General features: G+C 39.6%; 1 protein-coding gene across 4 annotated transcripts in view; it reads right to left on the reverse strand.

Annotated features, from left to right (window-relative positions):
* The window catches only part of LTBP1 (latent transforming growth factor beta binding protein 1), a 437,031-nt gene that overhangs the window by 11,188 nt on the left and 402,398 nt on the right, over positions 1 to 23,445 (reverse strand). For all 4 annotated transcript variants that reach the window (XM_007450947.1, XM_007450950.1, XM_007450949.1 and 1 more), the window contains 3 exons: positions 22,250 to 22,378; positions 21,430 to 21,570; positions 20,270 to 20,440 (listed from right to left, as the gene is read on the reverse strand). In XM_007450947.1, the coding sequence (XP_007451009.1) occupies positions 20,270 to 20,440; positions 21,430 to 21,570; positions 22,250 to 22,378 (441 nt within the window). The remainder of the gene's footprint in view (positions 1 to 20,269; positions 20,441 to 21,429; positions 21,571 to 22,249; positions 22,379 to 23,445) is intronic.

Below are 23,445 nucleotides of genomic sequence, written 5' to 3' on the forward strand. Positions count from 1 at the left end.
GATTTGCAAAGACGGTATCCCAATGATTGATATAACATAGTGTTAGCAAAACTTTAAACATAGTTGTCAGTGGGCAAAGACTTGTACAATAAATTAAGAGCAATGAAAGCACAGTCTCCAGATGTTTTTAGACATTGTTTCGAGATTTGAAATTTTTAAATAGATGGAGGGAAACTCCAACTCAGTAAACAGAGAAAGATGTCTTCATCTCAAAAATTATTGACTGCCTGGGCAAATTTAATCGCTTGATCAGACAGTGATAAGGTATCAGCAACAACACATTATAACACTAGATCAACAAAACTCAAAATACAGGGGGAAAAACTGATGTTCAGCCATTGTTAGTATATGCTCAACCCCTTTAGAAATGCCTTGGGTAGCCAGTAGGTTTCTCATCACCTTTTAAGGCAACAACTGGAATATTGTGGAGTTTTCTAGTGAATCCTGGGTAAGGCGTCTCCTCCAGGATCTGGGCACATGCACCTTTCTAACAGGTACTGGATCTCTGAGCATCCCAAGCCACACCAGAGCTCACTGAGCTTGGAGGCGCTTAGCCTTGGTTACCCCTATGGCTGGGTCACGGCTATAGTCCAGCTAGGGAGGCAGTGAGTTGTGGTTGGCTGAGGCTGTGGAGCTGGGAACAGCAGATCCCTGAACTGTTGCCACAGCTCCTGATGGCAGCCCATGAGAATCTCTTGGCTGCCACTTCATACAGCTCAACATGTAGAGATGAACATATTTTTTGTCCCTAGAGTCTTTTTCCTTCTGCAAGACACTCCTTACTTAAGCAAGTTGACAACAATTAAGCACCTAGTTGTCTGGGGCTTGGTGCAAAGGAAGAGCTCTGCTTAGCAGGGCTTGTCCTTTGTGAGGCAAATGCCATTTCTGGGACACAATGTGTCCATCCAGGATCTAGCCAAATATGAATGTGAAATGAATAGGAAGTGGAAATATTCACACCTCAAAGTCCCCCCACTCATTGCACTCCTCACCTCTGCAGGCACAAATGCTAAGCTCTTGATCAAAGCTATGAAAGACACACATGGGATGGTGTGGGCCGCCATCACTTACGTGGTCTAAACAAGATCCAGGCCATGGATCACGCTCAGTTCCCTGGCATGGCAGATTCACATGACAGATGGTACTGCTTTGATTTTAATTCTAAATTGAAAAAGAAGTTTAAAAATCGCCCCCATGGAGCCAAGAGGTCTGGGCCCCCCGCTGTCAGCAGCAATGGGAAGCACATTATCATATCCTGGCAGGAAATCTCCTTCCTCATGACAGACAGGGCCGGTCTGGACAGTCACACGTCACAACGCCAATCGGGCATGTGAGGAAACTGGGAGGTGAAGTCTGACTGAGGCAGATTAAATTCAGCTGCTTTTTAGAAATGATGAAGAGGCTGCATTTTGTTCTCCACACATCAGGGCTGAAAACCTAGTGCTCTAAAGTTTGAAGTGCATGATTTTCAAAAAAAGGAGGACCAACTCATATGCATAAGGAAAAATGGGTCATATTTTACTGAAACTTCTAGATCAGGTGTTTTTCCTACAGGCCTCCACGTGTACTATTAATTGATGATGGTGTTTGGAAAACATACACACCAGGAAATGGAGGAAGGAGACAGGGAGAATGGAATGAGTATTTACCTGAGCGCATGCTGAGCCAGTGGTATAATCGGCATTTTCCTTTGAAATTAGCAAAAGCTATGGAATTAGAAAAATGTTGACCATTTATAGAACATACAATCCAGTACTGATGACAGAAGAAGGAACGTAAGAGAGAGGATTCCACTGCTGATGCCACACCCTGTGGAACTGGACATCTGTTTAGGTGTCTGTCTGCTTATGCTTATTCTCAGAGAGTACACTCTTATCCACAGTGCCTGGTGAGCAGGCAGTAAACCTGCTTTCCTGATGTTAAAACTTGCTGAGTTGTGAGAGAAAATTAGGTATCCGAAAAAGCAGCAGTCCCCAGCCTTTGTGGCACCAGGGACAGGTTTCATGGAAGACAATTTTTCCACGGACTGGGGGGAGGTTCAGGTGGTGATGCGAGCGATGGGGAGCAGCAGCAGAAGCTTCGCTCGCTCATCCGCCACTCGCCTCCTGCTGTGCGGCCCGGTACCAGTCCGCGGCCTGGGGGTTGGGGACCCCTGCTAAAAAGAGAAGCACCCAGAGTCAAAAGACCGGGGTTCTAGTCCTACTGCTTCCATCATCGGATGAATGGATAAAGAAGATGTGGCACACATATACAATGGAGTATTACTCAGCCATAAAAAGAAAGGAAATTGAGTTATTTGTAGTGAGGTGGATGGACCTAGAGTCTGTCGTACACAGTGAAGTAAGCGAGAAAGAGAAAAACAAACATCATATGCTAATACATATATATGGAATCTAAAAAAAGAAAAAAAAGGTCTAGGGGCAAGATGGGAATAAAGACACAGACGTACTAGAGAATGGACTTGAGGATACAGGGAGGGGGAAGGGTAAGCTGGGACAAAGTGAGAGAGTGGCATGGACATATATACACTACCAAACGTAAAAGAGATAGCTAGTGGGAAGCAGCCACATAGCACGGGGAGATCAGCTCGGTGCTTTGTGACCACCTAGAGGGGTGGGATAGGGAGGGGTGGGGAGACACAGGAGGGAAGAGATACGGGTACATATGTATATGTATAGCTGATTCACTTTGTTATAAAGCAGAAACTAACACACCATTGTAAAGCAATTATACTCCAATAAAGGTGTAAAAAAAAAATAAAGAGAGAAGCACCCAGAGTCAAAAGCCCGGGGTTCTAGTCCTACTGCTTCCTATTCTTTGGACTAGATACCTTCCTTTGAGCTGTGTCTGTTGAACAGGATTATGGTACTGTGCCTTAGCAGCATTAAAGGCAGTTCATTGCTCCATTCAGTGATTGACTCACTCATCCAACCAGAGGCTGAGAATATTACAGGCAGTGTGGGGTTTGGGAGAGAGAGAGAGGAAGGATAAAATGACAGTACACGGACATGTGCAACAGTGCTTGAAGAAGAGGTAATGCCTAGAGTCAGCCAGGAAGAGCTGGGGGAAGCCTTCACTTTGGAGATGAGCATCTACAGGAAGGGGGTCAGCCAGGTGAAGAAGAGGAGGGGTCATAGGCATATATATAATGGATAAGAAAGTCTTAGGGAAATGAAAGGACCACGTAAACGCTGCCTACTACCGATCCCTGCTAAAGAACAGTCGAGAAAAGGAAAGTTAGCTAACATGCACTATTAAGTTCCTGTGTGCTAGGCGCTGTGTACCTTTGCACACACTTTTCCCTTTAAATCTCAGAATCCTATGAAATAACTGTAATTAGCTCCTTTTGTTTCTGATAAGGAAGCTAAGGTTTATAGCATAACTGTCCTAGCTTAGTTGAAGGATTGACTCTGTTCTATCTGCAAAACCATGCTCTTTCAATTCCACAGCTGCCCTTCTGAAACCCTTAGAAGAAAATTATTAAATACATTCCCTAGACTGTAAGTATCAGGTAAGTACTTAGTTCAGCAATAAGCATTTCTGACTAAAATTCCAGGGAGAGTAATAACTGTGAATGCTGGTGAGCTCAGCCCCACCAGGGTCAGCTTTATCATTAGCAGGATTTATATTTATTGAATTTGCTCAATTTATTAGGTGGAAGAGATCAAATTGCTTAATGTTCAATTAAATTGTACTTGTCGAGGAGAGGGAAGTAATGAAGTTTAGTCTCGGCAGGGTTTACATTCTGTGGGACGCCTGTAAATGTTAATGCTCTAAGGAAACTCACAGGCTGTAGACCAATCAAGTTCCCTCACCCCCAACCTTCACCTAATGCTGCCCCTTCCAAGTTCAGTCACTCCCAGCATTTTCCATCACACTGCTGTTTACGTAGCCAGACTATAACTGGAGAGAGAGATTTGTTGGGTGTGAATGCCAAAACAATGGAGGTTCCATTTAGAAATCCATTTCTAAAACCTGGATTCAAAATTTATAGACTTGTAACAGCATTAAATTATGCCACACATAAAAAACCTTAAAATAATGACTGATAACATGAATTTCTCAGGAAGGACTGCATGAAAGGTTTCCCCTATTTCTAAGTAAACAGGGCTTTAGAAATAAAACATTAAGTCTTGCATTCAGGCAATCTCAGAGGAAATTAGGAATGAAGTACCTACTAATATTCGATAAGAGACAAGACTGGACAATGCAATGAACAGGCAAATAGGAGGAAAGTTCAACATGTTAATTTTCTAAGCTGATCTACTTCATATTTTTCCAACTGGAAGGACAGATAAACTGTTTCATTTCCTGCTTTCCTACTCATTAAGTACCACTCTGAAGTGACGATCTGAGAAGTCAACAATTAGGAAAAATAAATATTATATGGAAGGAATACATTTTGTTTTTTCTATTATGTTTTTTGCATTAACCAAGTAAGAATTACTTTAAATTTTGAGCTACACATGTGCTTAAGATTAAAGAGGATGCTGTATAACATACGGAATATACTAAATGCCACTGAATTATTCACTATAAAATGCTTAACTCTGTCATGTGAATTTAACCCCAATTAAAAAACAAGTCAAGAGAAACAAAAAAAATATATTCTTTAAAGTCTGGTATTCATCTAACCTTTCTACTTTTAATTGGTAAAATGAGAAAACAAGACTAGTTGATCTCTAAGGTCCTTTCTAGCTTACATATTCTACAATTCTAAGCAGACATTTTTACTGTTAGGCTGCAAAATACTGGGAAGACAAATCTGTCACTGAAACTTGTGGGCTATAATATGAGGTAATCACCACCAGATGGCGCTATTGTCTTCAGGTGATGCTCACACGGGTGTTTCTAGACGACTGACAATCATGGAATTGAATGCACTGTAAGTAATCATGGACAGTCTAATCTCATTCATTTTCCTGCTGTGGAAAGGTAGGAAGAGTGTCTTTGATGCAGCATCCTACAGTGCAAGGTGTTCCATTGAGGAAACTGAGGTCCAGAGAAATTTAATGATATTTCAAAAGGTCAAGTCAGGTTAAATTTTCAAAATATTGTTTTCTTTTAATAAAACTAAATTATTAAAATCTAAGGGTAAAAATAATTTGTATCTTAAGTTTTGAAGCTGTTCAAAACTCTTGATGAATATTCAGAAGTACAGACCTCAAGGTTATGAAATAAAGATGTACTACTGGATCATCATTTGAAAAGCAAGTTCTAGGTAATTAATGCAGTAATAAAGTACTGCTAAACATAATTAATAGATTATTCATAAATATGTATCCCATTTAATTATAGGAAATAAGCTAAATCTGCAAAGCAAAACTGAACTGTTTTAAGATCTGTAACTCTGTTTTATGATTTGCTCATATATTGCTATTTATCTTAATCTGAAGTAACTCCCTTCTTACCTTCCCCTCTGGATCTATTTAGAATCAGATACAGTCCTAGTAACTCTTCCCTCTGGCAATGATTTATCTGGCTACCTCGGGAGGCACGGAAAGATTATGATGTGAATGGTAACTTGTAGGGTTGAACAGTGCACAACCAACACAACTGTTCATAACAGCTCTGCTTGCTACTGAGACTTGAAGCTCAGAAGGAAGCATAAAAGAAGGCCTTGTTGTGCCCGGAAGCCTTCCAATGAGCTAATCTTTTGTAATTTGCTTCTTAAGACACTGGCTACTGATGTTGAGCAAAATAATTATCATCCTAGTTTCTGCTCCCTGCAGATTTATGCCAACACGCTTCCTAAGCACTTCCTAGATGCTTTCCTCACAGTCATAAGAGGTACAATCTGTCTGCTACATGAAGGGAGAGGAGATAAAATTTCCCTCACCCTTCCTCTGCCAGGCGTGCCTGCTCTAGCCATGAGGTCAGCATATAAAAGACATGGGCAGCCAGTGGCTTTTTTCCAGCCATAGTTGTCCTATAAAGTCAATTAGGAAAAGGTTAAAATAAATAAAACATTATTTGATTTCAAAACCTCAAACACAGAACAGGGCTTTAAGCAATTACATACAGTGATGTTTTCATAGTCCCACTCAGCACAGTTCATTTTCTTAGAGTACATATTTCAACTATCAATGAAGAGAAAAAAATCCAATCAGCAAAATTTCTTTAAAATACGTGAAAGTAAAATTTCCACTAAAGAGAAAATCAACACCAAAAAGGCATTTCTAGAAAATCGAATGCCTATTCATAAATGTCTGATTTCAAGGTAGAAGGTTTAAACTGCTAAAAATTTGATTAAGATCAATTAGATTGCTTGTTAGTGAAAGATAAAAGTGCTGCTTTTTGTGATCTGATGGTTCATTTTACATGCATATATTAATTTCTCTACTTTGGCTTTACATTAGAAAGATTCTAATAGATAGGTATGATTATAATAATAATGCAAGTTATTCTCCAGTCAGAATATTTTCAATAACAGAGCATGGCCAAATACCTTCTTAGCACTTCAATGTAGTATAGCTATTAAGAAAATAAGCCTTGAATAAAACTGATACCCCAACCCCGAATAGCCAAAGCAATCTTGAGAACGAAAGACGGAGCTGGAAGAATCAGGCTCCCTGACTTCAGACTATACTACAAAGCTACAGTAATCAAGACAGTATGGTACTGGCACAAAAACAGAAAGATAGATCAATGGAACAGGATAGAAAGTCCAGAGATAAACCCACACACATATGGTCACCTTATCTTTGATAAAGGAGGCAGGAATGTACAGGGGAGAAAGGACAGCCTCTTCAATAAGCGGTGCTGGGAAAACTGGACAGGTGCATGTAAAAGTATGAGAGTAGATCACTCCCTAACACCATACACAAAAATAAGCTCAAAATGGATTAAAGACCTAATTGTAAGGCCAGAAACTATCAAACTCTTAGAGGAAAACATAGGCAGAACACTCTATGACATAAAGCACAGCAAGATCCTTTTTGACCCACCTCCTAGAGAAATGGAAATAAAAACAAAAATAAACAAATGGGACCTAATGAAACTTAAAAGTTTTTGCACAGCAAAGGAAACCATAAACAAGATGAAAAGACAACCCTCAGAATGGGAGAAAATATTTGCAAATGAAGCAACTGACAAAGGATTAATCTCCAAAATTTATAAGCAGCTCATGCAGCTCAATAACAAAAAAACAAAACAACCCAATCCAAAAATGGGCAGAAGACCTAAATAGATATTTCTCCAAAGAAGATATACAGAGTGCCAACAAACACATGAAAGAGTGCTCAACCTCATTAACCATTAGAGAAATGCAAGTCAAAACTACAATGAGATATCATCTCACACCAGTCAGAATGGCCATCATCAAAAAATCTAGAAACAATAAATGCTGGAGAGGGTGTGGAGAAAAGGGAACACTCTTGCACTGCTGGTGGGAATGTGAATTGGTTCAGCCACTATGGAGAACAGTATGGAGGTTCCTTAAAAAACTACAAATAGAACTACCATATGACCCAGCAATCCCACTACTAGGCATATACCCTGAGGAAACCAGAATTCAGAAAGAGTCATGTACCAAAATGTTCATTGCAGCTCTATTTACAATAGCCCGGAGATGGAAACAACCTAAGTGCCCATCATCGGATGAATGGATAAAGAAGATGTGGCACATATATACAATGGAATATTACTCAGCCATAAAAAGAAACGAAATTGAGCTATTTGTAATGAGGTGGATAGACCTAGAGTCTGTCATACAGAGTGAAGTAAGTCAGAAAGAGAAAGACAAATACCATATGCTAACACATATATATGGAATTTAAGAAAAAAAAATGTCATGAAGAACCTAGGGGTAAGACAGGAATAAAGACACAGACCTACTAGAGAATGGACTTGAGGATATGCGGAGGGGGAAGGGTAAGCTGTGACAAAGCGAGAGAGAGGCATGGACATATATACACTACCAAACGTAAGGTAGATAGCTAGTGGGAAGCAGCCGCATAGCCCAGGGAGATCAGCTCGGTGCTTTGTGACCGCCTGGAGGGGTGGGATAGGGAGGGTGGGAGGGAGGGAGACACAAGAGGGAAGAGATATGGGAACATATGTATATGTATAACTGATTCACTTTGTTATAAAGCAGAAACTAACATACCATTGTAAAGCAATTATACTCCAATAAAGATGTAATAAAAAATACTTATTTCCAACAACAACAACAAATAAAATTGATACCCCGAAGTCCAAATCGTACACAAACTAAAATTTCAGAAGTGTTCTTATCACCAACTTTCCATCTTTCCATCAAATTCCCCTCACATTTAGCTGTTCTATAATAGTTGTTGAGGCCACTGAGACAACAGCTTCAACCAGCGTGCTGGTCCTTCCCAGCTGGCATCCCAAACTCTCGCTGACTCACACCAACTCCAGGGAATTGGGTTTGGGAACTGCAGCCCAGTTCCAGGACACTCCTCCCAAGTTCTGTCACCAAAAGTTTAGCAGGAAATGGAGTAAGTTTTCCCCTTTATGAGAGTTTTTTTAATTTTCCTTTTTAGCTTTCCTTACCCTGAGACAAACGATGTCTCCTAATATGACTGCAATATTATCATAACCTGAACATGGCTTACTTGCCCATTGCTTTCTCTTCCTTTAAAGCACCTGCCCAAGACAATGTTGTTTTAAGAATCCACATTTGGCTTCATTTCTAGTGTTCTTCCTCTCATGCAGTCCCTCTTTTTGTGCCTGGCCTTTGTATCATTCATTCCTGTTTATTCATTCCCTTCCACAAGTCCAATATCTCTTTCCTGGTTTTCCCTGACCTGCCATAAAAGCCCTGTCTAGCCGGGGGTCCTGATTGAGTGTTCAGGATCCCACCACCTCCCTGCCCTTTTCCAGTGTATCCCTGGGGAAGGAGAAGAATTTCACTCCCAGCTGAAAATAAAGGCCCTTTGCTTAAGTGTGTGTTTGTACAGGGTGGTAGCGGGAGCTGGAGAAGCTCTACAAAATGCAAATATTTTAACTGGTTCTCAACCTTTTTTTCAATCCCAGTTGCGATGGCTAATATCATGTGTCAACTAGGCTAGGCCACGGAGTGCCCAGATGAAGTTGGTCAAACATTATTTTGGGTGTTTCTAGATGGGGTTAGCATTTACATTGGTGGATCTGAGTAAATCAAATTACCCTCCACAATGTGAGTGGGCCTCCTTCAATGGGTTGATGGCTTGATTATAACAGAAAGACTGGCCCTCCTATGAGAAAGAGAATTCCACTGCCCACGACCCAACTGCCTTTGGACTTCAGACTTCATCTGCAAAACTGGCTCTTTCTGGCTGACGGCTTTTGACCTGGAACCTCGGCTTTCCTTGGGCCTCCACATCATTAGGCCATCCTAGAGATTCTGAATTTACCAGTTTCTATAATCACATGAGCCAATTCCTTAAAACGAATCTGACTCAATCAATCAATCTTTCTCTCTTTCTCTCTCTCTCCTATTGGCGCTGTTTTTCTGGAGAAAAACAGAATCCCTGAATTCTGTTTATATTCAATATTCAATCCCTGAATATTGCCCCAAACCTTCTTTACTGGGTCAGGGGAAGTTTGTCATTTGTGTGGTAGAGAATTTCAATAAGGTGAGCACATACCTTTAGCAGAAGGTACCTGATTCTTGAGGGGAGTTATGTGTAGTTAGAGAAAAGCTTTTATTAATTTTATCTGCCCTATTATTCCCTTGAGAGTCACTGCAATGGAAGGTATTGCTTATAAAAACAGTACACATTAGGAACATGTGGGGTCCCCTGTTAACATGGAAACAATAGAATGTGCTCTGCATGTCACACATGGCTACTTAGACTCAGACTGTGTATACACATTCCATGTCCTGGTCTTAATTCTCTAATAACTGACAATCACAGCCATGAATTTTTCTACCCAGTAACCTTAGCTGGCCTAAGATGGTAATTCTGCTATACAGATAATGACATACATTAAGTTTAGAATATTAATACTTTACTGTGAAAGTTTTAGAGTAAGGTTTTTTTGTTGTTGTTGTTATTTAATATGCCTATAATGTTTAAGAGAACCATATACTAGATAATCTGATGGGCTTTGTGATTTCAATTTGAAATATCTAGGATTTTATATTATGTGAGAACTCACAGAACTCGATTAGGTCAGTTAAGTATTTAGATTCATTAGGGAATTCAATTGGTTGCATTTTAAGTTTGATTTATTAGATTGATAAGAGCTGCTTAAATACCTAAGAAGAAAATGCTTATTGGGATTGGAGGCTGCCCTTTCAGGTATATAAAATGCATGAGATAAAATCAAATACATAAAATTTATAAATCAGAGGCCAAAGTGTTAGAGACCTAATTTACAGAGTTTTGATATAGAAATAACTCTCAAGGAAAGTTTAATCTGTTCCTTGAGCTATATAAACATTAATCACAAAATAAAACTTGATCTTATTTTATATAAAAATATTGGACTTATAAACAGAAGGACAAAGTGTTTACGTTGAACTTAAATTCTTAGGTAAGTCCAGGTTTTAACACTGATAAATTGGATACACTGAATGTTCATTTAAAACCCAACCCTGAATGGTCTTTTCCAGGCACAAGGCCTCTCTCAGACATTATATAATAACTCACACTGGTAGCCTGGGAGCCTCGAGGGGCACAGAAGCAGCAGGTTCTCTCAGCAGCTGCAGAGATTATCTGGCTCTGGGTTAGTCCCCAAACTCTCACCTGCCCCTCATCGTCTTTGAATCTTGCTTACTTTCAAAGAGACTTCTAGCACTGTATAGTGAGGTAACAATGGGGAATAATCATTAGCTCAACTCATATGCTGGAACAAGATTTGATCTAGGATCATCGCTAACACCTATGAAGCATTTACTGTATGCCAAGCATCTAACATGCGTTAGCACATTTTTAACCCTCAAACAATCCTTAGGAAGATGTTGCTACTACCATTTTACAAGTGAGGAAACTAACGTAATGATCACATTTAATACCAAGGCTCTATGTGCATAATTCACTACTAAATTTTATTTTGCAATAAGCCTTTTATAGTGAGAAAAGTACTTTCACCCTTTTCAGGAAAGTAAGGGGTAGCCCTCTAAATAAATACAAAGAATCTTTTCAATAAGAAACGATATAAATTGCTTACTTGCCCTTCCGTATGGTATCCAATTCAGTCTAGTTCCATGGATACCAAGAATTCTGTCCCAAAGAACTGGACCTCTGCGAGTATTCTCTCTGTATATACAGTGTACACATATGGTGGCCACTCAATTTAGGAGGCCTTTTATATCTTTCCAGTTTGATTTACATTCTCCACTATAGCTTATTAACAGCTGCACTTTCTTTGATCATAATAATCAGGATCTATGATCACAATGATAAATGCTTTCATACTTACAGAGTATTAATTACCATAACCTCAAAAGAGTTGTCAACTTCGGATATAGGAAACTGAAGTAACTCGCCCAGTGCAATTGACAGAAGCAGTGCCAAAGGCAGAACGAGATCCCTGGACTGCCCAAACCAAAGGCGGTGACCACTCACTGTGCCTCACATGTAGGATGTTCCAGAGTTATTATTAACATTCTTTGGAAACACAGTTCTTGGAAAAGCCTTTAAACTGTGACTGCTGAAAGGCCTTTTGCAACCACTGCCCAATTACAATATTTTTTCAAGTTTAGTCCATGAGTCAAATCCCTGTCTTCCTTCACACCTCCAAGGGTATTATGAAATTTCTTACACTCAGATCTTTGGGAACATGTAAGAGCCATGCACAGACAGGAAAGAAATCACTAGCTTAACTGTTCAAAGACAGATTCCAGATTCTTTCACTCTTGCAAAACCATATGAAAAGACGGGGTAGATAAGTTACTAGGAAGTATTAAAAAATAGTGTGTCACAGGAGATGATGAATTTATTACATAAGGATGTTATCTGTACATTTGAATGAGCAATATTGAGGAATGAACTTCTAATTTAGCAGTAAAACATAATTTTATATCATGTCAGCTCTAAAGAATTTTACATTTCCTGTAAATACAGACTGTACGTCTGCTCCAAAATTTATTGCCTAGATGTTGCCTTGTAGGTGGTTCAAGTAAAAAATGAAATGAAGGAATACGTAGATAATTTAACTGAAACTGAAGACAGGCAAACGGTAAGTAATTTAGACTGCATTTCAGACACGGTTCTTACTAACCGCACCTTGCATATAATAGTTTACTAAACATGTTGTTATTTGACTTTTTAAAAAATAAGAATTAGACATAAATCTATATTACGATCTATAGAATTCTTTATTGACAGAATTGATTTCAAATTTTTCCTATGCTGTAATGATTATATTTTTCTTCCTGGCACTCAAGTACAAGGATAATCTCTATTCCCACAACCAGAGTTTTCTAATCAAATCTATCTATATATCTATATTTTCGAATTGCTCTGTGAGCAAAACTGAGAGGACCGATGCCTCCGCATTTTGATCAATAGCAGTGTTTCACAAAACATTTTAAGCATTTGCCAATTTCTTTTGTGGCACTTCAGTTTCCTTGGAGATTTTTTTTTTTTAACCCCACTGTGACCTTTCTATGTCTGACCTGCACCTAGTACTTTAGAGTTTGTTAAAACACCTGTGGTGCAGTACACTGTATCAACCAAGAGGTGGCAATCTCTCAACACACTAAGTCTCCCCTCAAAATTTCTTCTACGTTTTAGATCAAGACTTTATCAATTCTTTATGTTCAGTTTGTTCACAATAAGTCTAATTATTTTAATAATTTACTTAACAGAAGTCTAATTATTTTAACAAGATAACCACAGACACTGGGATCCCTGGGTACTTTAGATTCCAGTCTTCAAATGTGTCTAATTTTCTTTCATTTGCTGGTCAATAGGTTTTTATTTCCATGAGATAATAGCACCCTACGTATCTTGTAACCCATAGGTACATTTTTCCAGAAAATTTTGAGTTTATACTTTTAAGAGTAGCAATAAATAAAAACATTAAAAGTTCATTTTATCTATGTGCTAGGCATCACCAACAGTTTAATTCACTGAGAATTACTGACTTGCTTTAATCCATTAATTCATCAAGTATGTATTGTTATCTATTATGGCCACCGTGTGCTCGACTCTGATACAGAGTCTAAGTTGGCTAAGCTTACTGACTGGCTCTAAGGCTGTAGAGTTTCTCTCTAAGCACCCAACGCATGAGGAAATTGAAAAAAAATCTCATTAATTTTTCACTTTTGTTACTTTTATATTCTAAGTGATACTATTTATCTAAGATGTGCTTTGAGACCTTGGGGAGATAGGGACTGGGGTAACACTAAAGTGGTTGATAGCACGGATGCCTGGATTTGAATCTGCCACTTCCTGGTATCTGACCACGGATGGTAATCTTGTGTGTCTCAGTTCCTCTCCCCCCAAAAGGAGGTAATTATATACTTACCTCATAGGATGGCTTGGAGAATTAAATATCTTAATTGATGGTAAGCCTCCTGAACGGTGCCTGGCATTGTGTTATAAACATGTCAGCTACCATCATTTTTTACTCAGGTGGAGACCCAGAAAAACCAAGCTACATAAAACTCGTATTCAATAAACTCCAGATTTGAGAGTTCATGACTTCCTTCTAGCATGGCACTGAAAATTTCCAGGAAGATCAAACAATGACCACCCTCTCTCATTCAAAATATGGACACAGTGGTTTGTCTTTCCTGACTTGGTTTTTCGAATAGGTTTTTCTCTCAGAGGCTGGCCATGATATCATGATAAAGAGCCCAAATTTGATGGTCCTCCCAAAGCAGTTCAGCCACTCCCCCCAAACCAAGGGGGGGGAAAAAATTTAAGAACAGGCAGGATTAGAGAGTATTGAGAGGGGCAGGAGAAGAGGAGGATGCTGGGACAGGAATAAGAGAAGCTCCAGGGCTTCCCTGGTGGCGCAGTGGTTGAGAGTCCGCCTGCCAATGCAGGGGACATGGGTAGGTGCCCCGGTCCGGGAAGATCCCACATGCCGCCGAGCAGCTGGGCCCGTGAGCCATGGCCGCTGAGCCTGCACATCCGGAGCCTGTGCTCCGCAACGGGAGAGGCCACAGCGGTGAGAGGCCCGCGTACCACAAAAAAACCAAAAACCAAAAACAAAAAAAGAGAAACTCCAGAAGCTGAGGAGGGGGAGGATGTCAGGACATGACCACTTCAGCAAACTCACTGCCGGGCCGCCCTCAGCCATCTGAAACCTTCTCCTAATGCCTGGTGTCTGGCCTCCCAGACTTTAGCTGAGGATTAAAATGGGAGCCCCAAGCAGCTCCAGAAATGTACTGAATGGTACAACTAGGCAATTCTTCTCATGTAAAGTTACCCTGACACAATTCATCAGCCTCCACTCACTCACCCTGCATGTGGTACCAGTCTGCACCTGGTACCAATCTGCAAGTTGCCATCTAACTTCAGAGAACACGATTTCAGGAGCCACTCCTACCTCCTCCAACTACCAATATTCTCAGATGCAGTTGCTGCCTTAGTGAGAATTAGTGCTCATAACCTATTGGACCAGAAGTGTGAAAGCCTGTTTTGGAGCCAAAGCTTTACTTTACACTGCACTTTAATGCTCAAAGCTGATGACAAGCACTGCGATTTATTACTTAAATTCCTCCAGCACTGTTTCCATCAGTAACTAATTGTTCCCCAAAGCAGTGCTGCACTCCTAGGGAAACTGGAAGGTTCAGTTCCTGACAGGCTGGAATTCATCCCGTGCTTTTATTAACAAATAGACAATATGGTCCTTTCTCAACTATCATGTATTCCTGAAGAGCAACATTTAAAAGGCTCAATGTCAGAATTAGCAAATCAGTTTTATAGTTCACACATTCTCTGCTTCCTCTACGAAAAATTAATAACAGCATTAAAGTCAGTTTTAACAAAATCCGGCTGAATGATGCTACTTGTCTCTAGAACCTTGCTAGTGTGGTCTGAGGGCCAGAAGCAGCATTGCATTGGGACTTAAGAGTGCAGAATCCTGCCCACCCACCACCTAGAAACCAGAATCTTTTTTTTTTTAATAACATGACCAGGTAATTAACATACCCATTAATGTTTATGAAGCAGTGGTCTAGAAGAGGAAGTTTTATATGAGGACAATTATTTCTGCATTTGTCTATCCTTAATTTCTTAATTCATGTTCAGATGCTATTAGGTAAGTGTGTATTTCATAAGAACCTTAGATTTCAGTTACATTTGAAAATGCATTTGAACTGACTCACCCCGCAGTAGTAGCATTAGGTGCTACAACCTTCTAATGCTTACTACGTGTCAAGCACTATGCTAAGTGTTCATGTATTAACTGATTCTTACAACAACCCTGTGAGGCAGGTGATATTAGTTTCCTGTGAGGAAACTAAGGCACAGAGAGACAAAGGAACAAAGCTGTGTAGATAGAAAGTTACCAAACCAGGATTCCCACCCAGGCAACCTGGCTCCAGAGTCCATGTGCTAACCCCTCTGCTCTGGCTCTTCTTGCTTGCTATACTCGGGCAGAAACATGCTCAACAGGAGATGGTTTGGTGTAGATATGACCAGAACATCAGGTACCAATCAAGGAAATGCCAGCTAATCACAGGGCCTCTGGAAAAATTGCTTAACTTTGCCGTGGGCTTCTCCCTGGATTCAGGGTAGAGTATCCCTAAGTCTAGTTCAAGGCCCATAATTTCAGGGGTATAAAATACTCCTTCTGGGATGTCTAACTACTTCTTATACTCCAACGGAAACAGAATAGTGTTTTTCAATATGTGTTTCCTGGAACCCTGGGGTCCTTCACAGATACCTCGAGAACCTAACTAGTTGTTCTCCCTACCAGTAGCTCCAGCATCTTTGATGTTAATGACTTTATATATATTGGAAGTTAAAATAATAATTCAGTTGACAAAAGACTACCTTTTTCTAAAAAAATAAAAGACTGAAAATCACTGATTTTTGAGGATTTGGCTGACTGTAGACTAGTGATTCTTTCTGGAAAATTTATCACCAGTACTGTGCATATATAAGCTAGAAGGAGTGCAGCAAAGATACTAAACTTTTTTTTTTTTTAATTTGGCACGCGGTACCACTATTTCCTTGCACCCCATACTTTCCTAAAAATATTATACAGTATATATTTGTTCACATGTATTTGTTTGAATTTACATTTAAAATTTTGTTTTGTAAAGTCTCAGTTAAAAATAATTGAGGCAATATTCTAAAATTCATTTCTAACACCAAAATAACTTGAATATTCTTTTAAAAACTTAGTCAATTAGATTTGATTTGCAAAGGCAACTGGCTCATCAGATTTTCATTCAGTAAATACTTAATATCACAGCATCAGGACAGGGACAGAATAAAATGAAAATACATGCAGAACCTTTCATAAAGAAGTTTCCAAAACCCAAATGTTGGGGTTGTGGACAGAATATGCACAACGCTCCTACAAATCAGCAAGAAAAAGACACAAAGTCCAACCAAAGAAATGGGCAAAGGATATAATTCACTGACAAAGGAATACAAATCATCTATAAACAAGGAAAAGATGCTCCAATTCCGTAGAAGTAGGGAGACGCATATAAGATAGCCTTCTTACCCATATGATAACAATTTTAAAGACTGAGAATATCTAGTGGTAAAAGGATATGAGGAAAAGGCATTTCAAACACTGTCAATGTGAGTGTAAATCTGTCCTGTATTTTTTGGAGACTAATATAGTATAGTATTTTCATTTGTAGGAATTTTCTTATCAAGACACTTCCACAGCTGTATATAAGAAACATACGTGAAGGTTCACTGCAGCATTGTTTATAATAGGAAAATCAAGACTGGGGAAGGGCAGGGGTTGGGGGAGACAGACAGCCCAAATGTCCAGTGCTGGAGGTGATTAAATAAACCATGGTACAGGCATACGTTGTTCTACTGTGCTTCGCTTTACTGTGTTTTTTTTTTGTTTTTGTTTTTAAAACAAATTGAAGGCTTGTGGCCGCCTTGCATCAAGCAAGTCTATTGCACCATATTTCCAACCACATTCGCTCACTTCCTGTCTGTCACATTTTGGAAATTCTCACAATATTTCAAACTTTACCACTATTACTATATTTGTTATGGTATTAGTGATCTTTGATGTTCCTATCGTAATTGTTGTAGGGTGCCACAAACCCCACCCATATGAGACAGTAAACTTAACTGTTGAAACAAAGGATTTAGAATATTACATAAAACTAATTGAGAAAGCAGCAGCAGGGGTTGAGAGGACTGATTTGAACTCTGAAGGAAGTTCTACCCTAGGGAAAATGCTATTAAACAGCATTGCATACCGCAGAGAAATCGTTTGTCAAGGAAGAATCAATTGAGGTGCAAACTTCACTGTCTTGGCTGTTTTTAAGAAATTACCACAGTCACCCCCACATCCCCAGCAATCACCTCCCTGATCAGTCAGCAGCTACCAACAGCGAGGCAAGACCCTCCAACAAAAAGATGACTTGCTGAAAGCTCAGGTGATGGTTAGCATTTTTTAGCAATACAGTATTTTTAACTGTCATGTATATTTCTTTAGACATAATGCTATTGCACACCTAACAGACATAAACACTGTACAGTGTAAATTTAACTTTTATATGCCCTGGGAAACCAAAAAATTTGGGTGACTTGCTTTAATTGCAATATTCACTTTATTATAGTGGTCTGGAACTGAACCCATAATACCTCCAAGGTATGCCTGTACATCCATAAAACAGAGTCTGTGCAGCCATTTAAAAGTTACCATCTTTCACCAGTTCTAAGATACCCTAGATTGCAAAATACATCCTGATATAACAGACACTAAAATGTGAAAAAATCGCTTGTGGCCATTAATAGATGCCATCAATTATAAAATACCCCCAATTTCAGAGATGCTAACGAGTAAATCAAAAAACGTGTGCCTCAGATCGATGATATGGATTTCAGCTTTAAATATTCTCTTAAATATAAATTTATAATAACTAATATGGATTAAAACTATAACAATAATTAACGTATAGAAAAAAGACTTGGATAATTAAAACCAACTGTTAAGAGTGAACATCTTCAGAGGTACAAGCTATTAGGTATAAAATAAGTTATAAGGATATATTGTACAACATGGGGAAAATAGCCAATATTTCACAATAACTATAAATGGAGTATAATGTTTAAAAATTGTGAATAATTACATTGTACACCTGTAACATATGGTACATCAACACTGCACTTCAATTAAAAAAAAAGAGTGAACATCTTCAAGGAGCGGATCTTCAAGGAGCGGAGTTCAGCTGTGATGGGGTAGATGGAGGGGGACATAACCTCTTTGATTAATTCTTTAGAAGAAGGATATATTTAAAAAAATAATTAAACAATATAGCACAGGGAGACCAGCTCGGTGCTTTGTGACCGCCTGGAGGGGTGGGATAGGGAGGGGGGGAGGGAGGGAGACGCAAGAGGGAAGAGATATGGGAACATATGTGTATGTATAACTGATTCACTTTGTTATAAAGCAGAAACTAACACACCATTGTAAAGCAATTATACTCCAATAAAGATGTAAAAAAAAAAAAAAGTAAAACATACATATAACACATGCAAAAAAAAAAAAAAGTAAGCAATAAAAACACTGCCTAAGTAGAAAGGTTTGAGGTATTCAAGCATCGTGAGAAGATGACTCCAGTCATATATATTATAGTCACTTAAGATTTCACCTTCTTCTCCTTGTGGCAATTGCCTCTCGGGGCAGAGGCTATAGCAACGCTAATAATATACCACACTCGTTGTGTTCCTGCCCTATCTACAACCTCCCAGTTCTCACAACAACCCAATAAGACAGATGCCTCCATTAATGAGCTGCATTGGGTGAGGTTCTTTTTCCCTAAGTCACGCAGCTGCTGTGGGCAGTTCTGAATTCCAGATCCAGATTTTCTGGCCCCAGAACCCATCCTTTCCATTTCTGGGCTACTGTCATTACCATCTGTATCTTTAAGAGGTTGCTCTTCATCCTTTGCTGTTCCTTTTCCTTTTCCGGCATTTCAAATTACTTTCTATTTTTGTGCTACATTGGTTTAAGTTACTTCCAAGCCAGAAAGCTAATTTATTATTAAATATCTTGAAGATTACATTCTAATTAACTAAAAATTAATGCAGTTCCTCTTTTCAAGCAATTCTTCCCCTCTTGGCCATTCTGAGAATTTGTTCATTATAAACTCTTTCACTTTATATCCACACAGTATTTTTCCAGCCTCAACAAATCGATTCTATAGTCAAAGACAAAACGCTGTACTGAACACTTTCAAGTGCTTTCCCTTAACAGGGTAAGTAGCTGCAGCAACAAGAAGAGAAATAAGCAATCAGCGCACAACCCAACAGTCACCAAGTAGCCCAGCCTGGGAGCCAAGAGTCAGCACCTTCCAGCCCTCCTCCCACACGAGGGGAGGGGAGGAAACTGAGAGCTTAGCCAATCCCTTTTTTTTCCCCATTTGACCAAAGGTTTTAACCCCAGATCTAAAACTTGAAAGTCAAGGAGATTTGTTCAAGTACATTTTACTTACTTTCTACTCTCTTCCTTTATGGTTCTAACCCTTCTGTGATCTCTCCCACAAAGAGGTTGACATAAAAACTTGGGCTTTGACCTATATTGTCTATATTAATACTTTTTGCTCTAAGTAGAAACTGTTAGAAATGAGAAGGAATGTAGGGGAAAAAAAAAAAAACAAGTATCAGGAAATATAAATTCTAAAGACCTATGCCACCAACTGCTAAGATGCATTATATTTCTTTGGGTTATTTAGCATTCTTTGGGGAAATGGAATGAGGGTTTCAAAAATTAATGACAAGGGCTTTCCCGGTGGCGCAATGGTTGAGAGTCCGCCTGCCGATGCAGGGGACACAGGTTCGTGCCCCAGTCCGGGAAAATCCCACATGCCGCGGAGCGGCTGGGCCCGTGAGCCATGGCTGCTGAGCCTGTGCGTCCGGAGCCTGTGCTCCGCAACGGGAGAGACCACAGTGGTGAGAGGCCTGCGTACCGTCAAAAAAAAAAAAAAAAAAATTAATGACAAGGTCTGGATTGGAGGTAAACCAGGAGCCGGATGTTATGCAGTCCTGCTCTTCCACTCCCTAAACACGCACACGCGCGCACACACACACCCCTCTGATGAAAGCAAGCTATCAGGAGTGCAGGTGAAGATATATAAGTAAAAGAGTATTGTCAGGCTCCAAAGGATACTTCCAAAGGCCCTGCAATAGAAGGAACTAGGTTAAGGGCTCACCTGAATCTTTCATGGGGCAGAGGGCGCACTGCATACCCCAGGCCTCTCCATACAAACAGCAGCATTCAGTATATGTTGTCTGCTTGCCAACAAGAGGCCGGCTACACACATACTCATCACTCAGATGTTCCCAGCACAGATCCTGGTAAACATCGGTTTCTTCAATTTGTTCTGAAAGGGAAGACATGGTTCCATGACAATTGCACTGTTATTCCTATTTCATAAACACTGTGGTAGAAGCCAGCGAGTCACAAAGTTTCCATCCCTATTTCTAAGAGTGACTTCCAAGCAAAAGTCTGAGGCCAGTCTGGTCTTTCCATGGATCAAACCTCTGTCATCTCCAACTGGGTGTCACTCCAATCAGCTGAAATTCAACCTGCCCATCATGTTCCAATTAAATCCTTCCCTCTGTAGCTTCCATCATTACATAAAACCCTCCACTATCTTGCCTGTACTTCATAATCCTGATAGACTTCTTATTCTTCTGATCTTCTGATGTTTCACATTTAGTCTCCTGTCAAATCCTACCATTTCTTTCTACATAAAATTTTTGGGATTCATCCTTTTCATCCATTTCATTTGCCGAAGCCCTGAACTAGTGACACTTCTAGGGTCCTTGATGCGAACCTTTCTGCTTTCCAATTGATTTCAACCAAAGCAGTCTCCTGAATGTGCTGATACATTGATCAATTAAGCCACTGATCAGACAGTGGCACATTACCTTCTCGGGGATGAACAGGGATTCCTACCGATGGACTTCAGAGCCCTCCACCAATCTGATGAATTCTGCCCTCTGCTCTGTCCAGCCTCATCTGTGTCCTCCAGTCCAGTCAAGCAAACCTAATTATTTTTCCCTCAACTTACATCTTCCTCAGTTGCCTTCAATGGTTCAATGTGATCAACCCTCAGACACCGAAGAGCTCTGCCATCTGCTCAGCCACTCCGTATTCTGTTGTCCATTAAATCAGTATGTGCAAGGTGTTAAATCTCCTACATATTGATGATATGCATCTTATTCTTTCTCTTAGCATCTCATTTTAATTATTTCAAAATACCCAAGGAATCAGTTTTTTAATTTTCCAACAGCTCACATTTCAGTCAAAAGGAAAACCTTATGACATTTATTTGTACACAGACTTGCATCTCATATCCAAACATACCGTGTGATTCAGTTGGTCGGATACATCTTTTTTCCGAAGCATCCAGGACCATGGGGTGGGTACAGAAGCAGTTATAAGAGCCTTCTGTATTAACACACTGGCCATCAATACAACTGTTGGGGTCTTGACACTCATCTATATCTTAAGAGAAAAAAAATGAAAGAAAATCAGCAATCAGCTGCACCTCATACACTTAACCAAACTTAATACACTGCTAAATCCAGATTAGTCCAGATTCCAGGGGCTGCCACATTTTAATCAGCTACACGTCATCATCCGAAAGAGAACAGCTCCGACTATAAAAATATTAAGTTGTATTGATTGGAAAAATAACATTGCCCTACAGCTGCTGACATTAAATAAGGAAAGAAAACATTTAAGAACAGGATACGCTTAGAAATTTAAGATAAAATGTCTCTTTATGACAGTTTTAAAATTATTTCCTTTTGCTATGTTTTTCTGCCTAGTGTATATGGTTTTCTGCTTAGGCATTAAAGTCTGGGTCAGTATTTAAAAATGACTTTCAGTGCATGGTATGAGTGATGAAACAGGAGGCTCCCCAGACCAAAAGAACACTTCAGTTATACCAGTGACCTGAATTATAATTCCACACTGAATATTAACTCTTTGAAATCTATTCAAATAGTAGCATGAAGGGTTTTTATTTTCTTAAATATTGCTCAAGAAAAAGATCCATAAAACATTTACAGATCTTTTCAACACATGATTTAGATTCAAAGAAATTGTTTTTATATGTAGCATTACTTATTTTTTCCATGTATTTGCATAGCACATCACACTATATCCTCTTAAAACTTACCAAAGCACTGCAATTTGATGGGATCATAGTATGTCCCCTGCTTACAGTAGCATTCATAACCAGGCTGAGTGTTCAAACAGAAGCCATTTTTACAGATTTCTTGTCCAAAAAGTAGGCATTCATCTGCATCTATGGGGGAAAAACGGAGAAATATTTAGAAAGAGGAGTTATTTTGGGAGAGTCTAACCAATATTGGGCAAGTTAGATATTATAATATTTATATTACAACGAGTCTTAAAAACACAGCAATATCAAATTCTTAAAGTTAGGACTAATTCACAGAGGTAGAAATATAATCAGGCTTCTCTGTTTAAGGAGCAATGCCCAAAACATTATCAGAGAAGGTATATTTGTAAATAGAGCTTTGGAGATGCTACCTCATATTTAATGAAATAATCTACGGGTTCCATAATGGCACCAATAATATTCTCTGAAGAAAATAGCCTTTAAGACATGTGCCTTTCTATAAATGTATATTTTGGCCCATTAAGTAGTTGAGATGAAGAAAACTCCCACGAAGAGTTTGATGCAACTTGATGGAAGTCTTCTTTCTTGATAATGAGCTAATGAAAGCACAGTTGCTAAGAATGCTGGCAGACCCATTCCTCCACAGACTTTACAGAGCTTATTGTCCACAAACCTCAGTTTACTCAATGGTAAACTGGAGATAAGAGGAACATCGACCTGATAGGATTGAAAGGATTCAATGAGAAAATCCATGCAGAGGACTCGGTATACTCTCAAAAAGTGTGATCTACTGCTTTTGTGCAAGTATTATTAGCATCATTTCTAGCATTTTAAAGCTAATGTCATCTAGTCCTCATTTAAAAAACTGGAGACTTCATAGATAAATTGCTCAAAGTTACACAGCTAGAAAATGGCAAAACCAAGTCAACAATAGATGGCTGTTTGAATCCGAATTTAATATTCTTTCAACCATTTACAGCACTGCTAATATAGGGTGAAGAGGAATTTATTTTTATTTTTAAAAAGAGGATGAGGGCTTCCCTGGTGGCACAGTGGTTGAGCGTCCGCCTGCCAATGCAGGGGACGCGGGTTCGTGCCCCGATCTGGGGGGATCCCGCGTGCCGCGGAGTGGCTGGGCCCATGGGCCGTGGCCGCTGGGCCTGTGCGTCCGGAGCCTGTGCTCCGCAATGGGAGGGGCCGCGGCAGTGAGTGGCCCGCGTACGGGGGGG

Source organism: Lipotes vexillifer, unplaced genomic scaffold, assembly GCF_000442215.2.
Source record: "Lipotes vexillifer unplaced genomic scaffold, Lipotes_vexillifer_v1.1 scaffold776, whole genome shotgun sequence".
In the NCBI taxonomy this organism is placed as follows: domain Eukaryota; kingdom Metazoa; phylum Chordata; class Mammalia; order Artiodactyla; family Lipotidae; genus Lipotes; species Lipotes vexillifer.